Source organism: Macadamia integrifolia, chromosome 4, assembly GCF_013358625.1.
Source record: "Macadamia integrifolia cultivar HAES 741 chromosome 4, SCU_Mint_v3, whole genome shotgun sequence".
Lineage (NCBI taxonomy): Eukaryota > Viridiplantae > Streptophyta > Magnoliopsida > Proteales > Proteaceae > Macadamia > Macadamia integrifolia.
The window spans coordinates 17,304,159-17,313,940 of record NC_056560.1 but is presented as its reverse complement, the minus strand read 5'-3'; the positions used below and the strand labels follow the sequence as shown (position 1 = coordinate 17,313,940).

Sequence of the window (9,782 nt, the reverse complement as noted above, 5' to 3'; positions counted from 1 at the left end):
TTTTCTCAACATCGGAAGAATTGATGTAGATAAGTCAATTAATGGGTTTATTTTATTGTAAATAAGCCTTGGATTGGGTTATGTATGTGTTGGGCCTTTGATCCCATGGGTTTTCTTTAAAATGGGCCACTTTAATGGGCCTAAAATATGGATAGAAAGTAGGAAAACGGGATTTAATTCATTAGCTTAGTAGTTAGAGTCCTGTTTTGAATCTATTTCTTTTGTTATTTCAGTTTTTAGTCAGTTTAGATTTCCTTATTAGTAAATGGCTAGTTAGTTACCAACTCTATGTTAGAGTTCTAGTCTAGTCCTACTTGGAGTCTAACTCCTAGCTAGGTTATGACTGCTAGTCTGCGCTCTTTATATAGAGGAGCTAATATAATCTAATTTCTCAGATTTGAAGAATGATAAATTGAGTTAATGTTTGAAAGCATTAGGGTTGTGCATGTGAGTTCTCTTCCCTCCCCCCTTTTGTGCGAATCTCCTCTCCCTCCCCTACAAATCGAGTCCACCTCAAGGGTTCTTCACCCCTAAGGCTTTCACCATCACTAATTCTTATGGGAGAGGTTGTGGCTTATGGGGAGGACGAGTCCATGGTGGCCGCAGTATTGGTGGACAACAGAGTGACAGAACCATCAGACAGTGTCCTTTTTGCGGCAAGCTGAATCATACTATTGAAACATATTGGACAAAACGTGGCAAACCAAACTAGGCTCCTCAACTAACACCGCTACTTCTGCTGATCATTCTGAGAGGGTGTTTTCTAGCAACACCAATATGGCATCCTCACCTAAAGCTTCACCATCCAGTTTTGGATCTTGTGATGATTATAGTCAGATCCTTGAGCTCCTTTAGAACCTTCAGCCTCCTACTGGTGCTTCCTCATCTATTGCCACATTGGCTCACACAAGTACATCTGCCTTGCTCTCCACCACCTCATCCATTCCTCGAATAATTGATTCAAGGGCCTCTACTCATATGACTGGTAAATCTCATGTCATTACTTCACCTTAGAAGATTGCACATCCTTCTAAAGTCATACTTTCCAATGGCTCCTCTACTCATGTGACAGCTTCTAGGTCTATAACTTTACCTTCTTTTCCTCAATTAACTTGTGTACTTCATGTTCCTGACTTGCCTTTAAACCTTATGTCTATTAGTTAATTGACAAAATCCTTGAATTGTTCGATCACTTTTTATCCTACCTATTGCATTTTTCAAGATCTCCAAACAAGGAAGATGATTGGTGAAGGGTCTGAGAAGGATAGCCTCTACTATTTTGATACCACCACTACTACAACTAATTCTACTACCTCACCTATTGCATCTCCACTTCATTGGCATTACCAGTTGGGACATCTTTCCCTTTCCAAGTTTCAGCAGATGGTTCCCAATTGCAAGAAAATTACTCACCTTGAGTTTAAAGCCCATGAACTTGAAAAGCATCATCGTACCTCTTTCCCAGCTCGTGATGTTCGACATAATTCTTCCTTATTTTCTTTAGTTCACTCTGATGTGTGGGGTCCTTGTCGTGTCAATATTCAAATAGGATTTATTTACTTTGTTGCTTTTATTGACAATTATTCTAGTCCGACTTAGTTATATTAATTAAAAGATCATTCTGAATTCTTGTCTATTTTCAAATAGTTCTATTCTGAAACTAAAACTCAGTTTGATGTGTCAATTAAAGCTTTTCGTTCAGATAATGCTTTGAAATATACGAAAAGTATATGTTTATATTGCACATGGAGTGATACATCAAACCAGTTGTTCTTATAACCCTCAAAAGAATGGTATTGTTGCAAAGAAAAGACAGCACTTACTAGAAGTTTTCCATTCCTTGATGTTCCACATGAATAAACCCAAATACCTGTGGAGTGATGTTGTCCTTTCCGCTTGTTACTCAATCAATCACATGCCTTATGTTGTTCTTGATAGTAGGTCTCCTTTGACTCCTGGTTTTCCCGATGCTAATCTACTTGGTTTGCCTCCACAGGTTTTTTTTTGTGTTTGTGTTGTTCACAACCTTTGCCCTGGACTTTATAAATCATCCCCGCTTGCTACCAAGTGTGTTTTCCTTGGTTATACACGCACTCGGAAAGGTCATAAATGCTATGACCCTATTAAACGTCAGTATTTTGTCAATGTGGAGATTACCTTTTTCGAGTCTCCACCCTACTTTTCTCCTGAGGGTTATTAGATGGATGTTGATATTTTACTAGCTCCAATACTCCCTGTCCTTGTCCCTTTTACTGAATCCACTTTTGATGATCGTGCTCCAGCTAAGAAATTGCAAGTTGGCAAGCGCCGTCAAAAATCCATTGTCATAGATCCAGCTACTCCTTCACAACCACCCGATACTTCATCAGAACCCTTGCTTGCAGATCCACTATCTCCTGACTTACCCGTTGCACTTCGTAAAGATACTCGAACTTGTACTAAAAGTCTCAAGTTGCTTATCTTGTGTCTCAATTTGTTAATGTAACTCGCCTTCCTCTTTTACTTTGTAAGTTTGCTTTGTCATTGTCTACTATCTCTGTTCCCATTAAGTACCAATATGCTTTGCTACACCCTAGGTGGAAGGGTGCTATGGATTTTGTATTGATGCCTTATTGGACCGCCAAACTTGAACACATACAAAGTTACCCTCTGGGAAGGAGATTGTGAAATGTTGTTGGTATACACAGTTAATATCTACTTGATAGTTCAATTGAGCATCTCAAAGCTCGGTTGATTACAAAAGGGTTTACTCAGACATATGGTGTTGATTATTTTGAGAGCTTCTCTCTGGTGGCACGTTTTAACTCCATACAGATTCTTATCTCCTTAGCAGTGAATCTTGATTAGCCTCTGCTTCAACAAGAAGTCTAGATATTAAGAATGGCTTTCTTTACGGTGACCTAGATGAGGAAGTTTACATGGAGCAACCTCCAAAATATGTTGCTCAAGGGGAGAATGCGTCCACAGTATGCTGTCTTCACAAGGCTATATATGGGCTAAAACAGTCTCCATGTGCCTGGTTCGATAAGTTCAACAAAGTTATTGGAGGAAATGGGTTCACTCAGTGCTTTTCCGATCATTATGTATTCATGCATAATCAAGAAGGCAAGGTTGTGATCTAAGTTGTGTACGTTGCTGACATCATAATGTCAAGTAATAATTCTTTTGGCATTGAAGAGGTCAAGGCATATCTCTATCGGCATTTTCAGATAGACTTAGAAGTACTCAGGTATTTTCTAGGTATTGAAGTTGTTTTTTTCAAGAAAGGTGTCAGTTTGTCTCAAAGGAAGTATGCTCTGGACTTTCTATTTGAAACTAGTGTGTTAGGGAGAAAACCTGTGGACATCCCCTATAGATCCAAATCTGAAACATGGGTGAGTGATGGAAAAGACTTTTGAGGATAAACATTAGTATAGAAGACTAGTTGGGAAACTTATCTATTTGGCTGTCATTCATCCCGATATTTCCTTTGTTATAGGAGTCATCAGTCAATTTATGGAAAGTCCTAAACACACTCATTGGGATGCTGCTTGTCGCATTCTATGGTATCTTAAAGGTGCTCCTGGCAAAAGACTTACAATCATCGTCATGGCCATACTGAGATTACAAGTTATTCTAATGCTGTTTGGGCTGGAGCTGCCAACGGTTGTTAATCGACTACTAGATATTCCACATTTGTTGGAGAAAATCTTATTTCTTAGAGTAAGAAGCAAACTATTGTGTCCAGGTCGATTGCAAAGGCTTGAGTATAGAGCTATAGCTTATACTACAACAGAGTTGATGTGGTTGAAGTCTCTCCTAAAAGAATTGGGGTTCTCAGTTCTGGGCCAATAAAGATGTACCGTGATAACCATGCTGCAATTTATATTGCTAGTAATCTAGGTGAAAGACCAAGCATATTGAGGTCGATTGTCATTTTGGGAGGAATGCAATTATGCAAATGATCATTTCAACTCCATTTGTCAACACTGGCGATCAACTTGGTTCAACTCCATTTGTCAACACTGGCAATCAACTTGGCGATATGTTTACAAAGGCGTTGATTCGACCTATGGCGATATACACACTCCAGCTTGAGGGGGAGTGTTGGATAATGTATCTGGTTGGAGGTTTATGGAGGTCCATAACATCCATACCATAGGTTTGTTAGCTTGAGTTAGTAGTTGTTGACTTCTAGTTTCTTTAATTGTAATAGGATACTATTCTTAGTTTCTTACTTTGATTAGTCTTGGTTAGCGAGGTTTCCTATTGTAATTCTAACTCAGCTTTTATATAAATATATAAGGGCTGGATCGATGCTACTCACTTCCATCGTCCAGTTTTCTCCTCTCTCACAATTCTCATTATCTTCTTTCCATCACTTTCTCTCTCTTTTTCTCTGGTTCTCCAAAGTGCTGCTATTGTTATAATAAGAAATCTTGTAAATTTAAAGTTTGAAGATGGAGGTTCAGTTGGTGAAAACTTGAATGAGATGAAGAGTATGATAATAAATCAATTGTTAGCTATGAAGATATTGGATGATGAATTTGCAAGCTCTGTTGAATGTTGATAGCGGGGATCATGGTTTTTCCCATGCCTGAAACTAAGACCTGGGAAGATCTCGGTGGCAAAACCTTGTATTTTTTCACAAGAAGTTTCTAGGATGGGTTTCGATCGCCATATTAGCCCTGAAATTTGTTATCCAACCTATTTTAAGCTTTCAAAACACAGTGGAACATTAGATTATTAAAAATCAAACCCAAAATGGTACTTCGACTTTGGACCCTAGGTTGGTAGTCTACGGCGTAGGTGAGCTCTACCCTACGCTATTCCACACAATATCTAGCACTACTAGAACACATATAATTCAAATAAAAGTGCAAAACAACTTAAATAAGCATAAGGATTTAAAATAAATAGAAAAATAATTTGTTAGTAATTGTAAAAAATAGTCACACATATAAGAGTAAACAATAGACAATAGTAATATAAGACAATACAAGTGGATGACTCACCTTATGCTCATCCTAGAGTCCTAAACTCCTAGTATTAAAATGAGTGTCGGGCCCGATCATCATAACCACCATATATTGAACCCTTAACTCTAAATCCAAGATTATCAACATGTGGGGCCCACTTTGGAGCTTGGCTAGCATATGGCTTTGAACAAGAAATGATGAGCAGTTTGAGTTCTAGTTTTGTTGAGTTTTACTAGTACTCACTTAGTTGTATTATTTAATAAATTATTGATTACAAAAGTCCATTTGCAGCAGAGATGGGTGCAAAGCCGCTTCAACAACAAATTGTTTCTTGACTCATTACTAGATGGGTGCGGACCCGCTATGAGATCGGTTCTTGATTCTGAGAGCGAATGGAGATGGGTGCAGAGCCACTACAATGGCACGTCACGTCGAGACTCTTTGGACAAGTTAGCTTTTTGTGCTTCTATCCACCACATTTAATACAGTGGCGAACGGGTGAGTAACGCGTAAGAACCTTCCCTTGGTTAGGGGAAAAACAGCTGGAAACTGCTGCTAATACCCCATAGGCTGAGGAGCAAAAGAAGGAATCTGCCCAAGTAGGGGCTCGCATCTAATTAGCTAGTTGGTGAGGCAATAGCTTACCAAGGTGATGATCAATAGCTAGTCCGAGAGGATGATCAGCCACCCAAGAAATCAAGGACATTTCATCAAATTCGGGACACTATATCTTTTGAAGTTTGGGGCAAGCTTAATCTACATGCCGATTCTACTTGGACAGAAATAGGCATATTGTACTCTCTGGGCTATGACACCCCTTAAGGGCTTTGGGTGATTATCTGTTTTTCCCTGTTTTCTTGCTCACCCTTTTCTTTTGTTGTGGACTTTCCATGTATTTTTTTGAGCTTGTTGAATATAAATACTTCACCCAAAAAATAATCCACTTGCAGCCAGTGAGGTAATCATTCAGAAGAAGGAATTGCTGAGACATGTTTCGATTTTCCTTTTCTAATTTGGTTCATCAGAGGGGCAAAAACTTTGGATTTTAGTGGTTTTAGTAAGTTTCAGCAAGAAGGGGTCCTGGGAGTAGGATATAAGTAGTTTATTTTTTTATAACTAGAGTATCCCAAGAGAAGGAGATTTAATTATCTATAGCTGGATGTCTAACAGATCAAAGCCTATAACTATATGCAACGTTATACAAGGCCATAAAATCAGAGAAGTTCTGACAGCCTTTTGTGTCGCAAGGATGATTATTCTACTTTCAATTTCTGTCTTGAAACTTTCACATTAATGCCTCTCTTTTTCTTCCCCCTCCCCCTTTTAATCAATGCACTTCTGTTCAACATCATCCATAAAAACTTATTTATTTTAATTCCATCAATATCATATCAAAGTGCAAACAATTGGCAATTATCGAAAAACCTCTAATACCATTGGCTACCAAACCCTACAGTACCTAACAGCCAGCCAACATTGAAGACATTGACATGCAACCTAGCTATGAAGGAAAAAAAAAGTCTCATATAAACAATGGTAAAATCAACTCTTGATCACATAAGATTATGGCTGAGCAGAGTTATTTCGGAAGATATCAAAAAATTTAAATTATAGATAGAATACAGACTCTAAAAAGTTGCACAATGAGAATTTCACGGTAGTACCAGACAGTATTACAAGGCTACCAAAGAAGAAATCAAGAAAAAATTCAATCCATAAGAAAAAGAGGAGTTAAACCCATCTATAAAACTATGAAGCTACCACACTCAATACAATCAGCATTCAAATTTCAAAATCAAGACAAGCAACAAAGGTCTGAGAACAGAGAACTAAAGAAATGGTAAATCAACATTATAACGACGATATATCGATATTACTCAAACATGATTTGAGACTGCCGACACTCGCATGTAGTATTGAGAGCATAGATTTTCCAGTTTAGGACCACGAAAGTTCATCCAGTACTTCAAATAAAACCATATCACGGTATCCCCAGACACTAGATTATTAGAAGAAAAAAGAGAAGGGTTTCAGACAAGAAGAAACAATTAAACCTCAGCCTCAACCTCAACGAAAGCTCATTTCAAAGGTTAGCAGTTTGCGACGGCGGGATAGCATAATCGATAACGATGACACTCTCCAGTAAGTCTCTAGCCTTGTCCTTCTGTGCTTTCACCAACTCCTCGTTCGAATCCAAAGCGTCTAATTCGTTCAGTCCAGGAAAGACAGCCAGTGATGCGATCGAAAACCCCTTGGCCCTCGCCGGCGAGAAATTCTCCCCCAAGCTAATCTGATCAATCGAAGGGAAACTGTCCTTTATACTCCCAATAACTCCCAATACCTGTTCTTTCTCGTTATCCCCCGAACCCTCCTTCAACTTCAAGAAGGTCAGCCGCATCGCAGCGCCAGGCTGGGGAGCTACTGAGCCATCAAGATCCGCGACCCAATCGACTGCCATGATATCATCACAGATGGGCAAAACCGACTCTTTCACGACTTTTACGTGCTCCGGATGTACAGCATAGCCATTCAAGTCCTCTTTGGTGCGATACCTACTGTGCAACAAATGCGTGAACGCGAAAGCAGAAGAACGATTCCTGTGAATCGACCCAGCAGTGAGGTGAAGAACCTGATTGAGAGAATTCAGAGCATTCAAACCACTGATCATGAAGTTGATCTTCGACGGCTCTGTCTCGTCTTTGACCTTGAAGAGGACGATGTGCTCAATGGTTTGGGCAGACATTTTGGCCGGAGAAGTCGAAGATGAAGAGCAAAAGGGCTTGAAATGAGAAGAGGGTTTCCGTTGAAGAGGGAAAGCCCGAGATGTGGAGAGGTTGAACTTGGAAGATGTAGGAAAGAGTGACTTCGTTCTCGTTCTCAGACACTGACACATCATCTCCCCCACCAAAGAGATTGGCGACCGGCACGAGAGAGAAGTATGTAGAGAAAATATATTAAAAAATGAAATCTGATAGTGTCGACCAGAATCGCCGAGGTGGCACGGCTGGTTTGGAGTCGCCGACTAACGAGAACGGAGTCAAGGGAAAGGACAGTTCTATATTTAAAGGAGGAAATTAAGGATATTATTGTAAATTCCGTGAAAAGATTCGTTACAACTTTGTTATTCATTACTGATTGGCAGGGCATTACCGTTGTACTTTTTGGGACCGAAAATTTTTTTTTGTTAGACACGTATCTATTCTTCGTTGGTTTCAAACGGTTAGAATTTGCACGGAAGGCACATTCTTCCATCCTTCTTTTTTTTTTTTTTTTTTTTTTTTAGACAACCTTGAAGGCAGTGTGTCCTCTACACCCAGATACATGTAGGGGTATAATGATCATTCTATCCCCATGAAAAATAGAAATTCCACCATTGTTGATACTCTTGCATGTGCTTCTTTCATTGATCCAGTGCTGATGTGGGTGTCATATTACCTTTTTTGAGGAACTCTCTCCCTTTCTTTTTTTAGGATTGGGGATGGCTACCAGATCACATGGTTACTAGACTTGTTACAACAATGTGGGGACCAACTAGAAGAGGCACACTGACAAAGGCATCCAACTAGGGGTAAGATGATATTTCCGCCACCCCTATGTCTAGGCGTAGGGGTCGTGACCAAGTAGCAATCTTTTTCCTCTTTTTTTTAAAGGTTGGGGATTACTACCTGATTGTGTGGCCATCGTGCCAACTCGAGAGCCAACCAGGAGAGGTTTACAGGCATCCAATCAAGAGCAGGGGTGATATTTTTGCCACCCCTTGTGTATGGGCATAGGGGCACAAGACCAGGTAACATCTTTTCCCCCTATTTTAATAAATATTTGGGGAAGTGTTTTTTTATGGGGGGAGTATGGCTCCTAAACATGTGCAAGGGCAATGGGAGTGCACAAGAAAACATCCACAGGAATATCATTTTACCTTTCATGGGGATCGAGCTAGTCGTTTCGGCCCTCCCCAAGTGTTTGGGTGCTGGGGCCACACCCCCTCAAGAAAAAACATTTTTTTCTAAATATTTTTTTATATGTGAAATTACTGCATAGGAAAAAAAAATTCCAAACTAAAAAATAAATTTTTATAATCATTACTCCATGTGATTATATAAATTACTTAAATTTCTTATCATATTTAATAATGATATATTTCATATGAAATATTTACTTTACATTTTAAATTGACTCTGTTTGATTGTAAAGGTAATTTGAGGGAAGAGAAATGACATTATCTAGCTTAAAAATTAAACTTTGGTAATCATTATCATATGACTATCTTACTAACTCCAAATCATGCCTACAATAATATACACACCAATGGCGTGATATCCTCTCACGTTCTTTTTCTTTCGTGGCACTCTCGAGTCTATCTCAAGTACACTAATTGTGTTCTCACACTCTCTCGCACTCCTATTGGTTGAGCGTGGGGATTTCATTTTATGCCATCGGCATCATGATCCCTCCCCCCTTATGGAAAAAGGTTCTCTAAGCCATCGGGATTGGGGACAATAGCACCTTTGTGTCTATCTTTTTTTCCTCTTCATAATAAATGACTTGCTGCCCTCCAATATTGTTTGATACCATATTATCTTACCTCATTGGTGCTCTCCATTCCTTTGTTTAATATATGTGTAATGTTAATATGGGAAAGGGTTTTTTGAGTAAGCAATATAGGGGAAGTGCACCATTCCAATGTGGTGAAATGTTATCGCAAATAGGAGGGCAGCAAGGTCATTTCATATGAAAAAAAAAAAGATAGATAGACACAAAGGCGAATGTACTCAACCTCGAACGGCTTAGAGAACCTTTCCCTGTTATTCCAATGTACCTTCCTAA

General features: G+C 39.2%; 1 protein-coding gene across 1 annotated transcript; it reads right to left on the bottom strand.

Moving 5' to 3' along the window:
- Positions 1-6,788: 6,788 nt before the first annotated feature.
- On the bottom strand, positions 6,789-7,995 carry LOC122075125 (stress-response A/B barrel domain-containing protein UP3). Its single transcript, XM_042640037.1, has one exon. It carries the CDS (start codon positions 7,852-7,854, stop codon positions 7,042-7,044), a length of 813 nt encoding a protein of 270 aa, XP_042495971.1. The 5' UTR covers positions 7,855-7,995; the 3' UTR covers positions 6,789-7,041.
- Between the last annotated feature and the right edge of the window lie 1,787 nt (positions 7,996-9,782).

Bases quoted from the DNA above. Each gene is read 5' to 3' on its own strand.
- LOC122075125 (XM_042640037.1), bottom strand. From the start codon at position 7,854: ATGATGTGTCAGTGTCTGAGAACGAGAACGAAGTCACTCTTTCCTACA.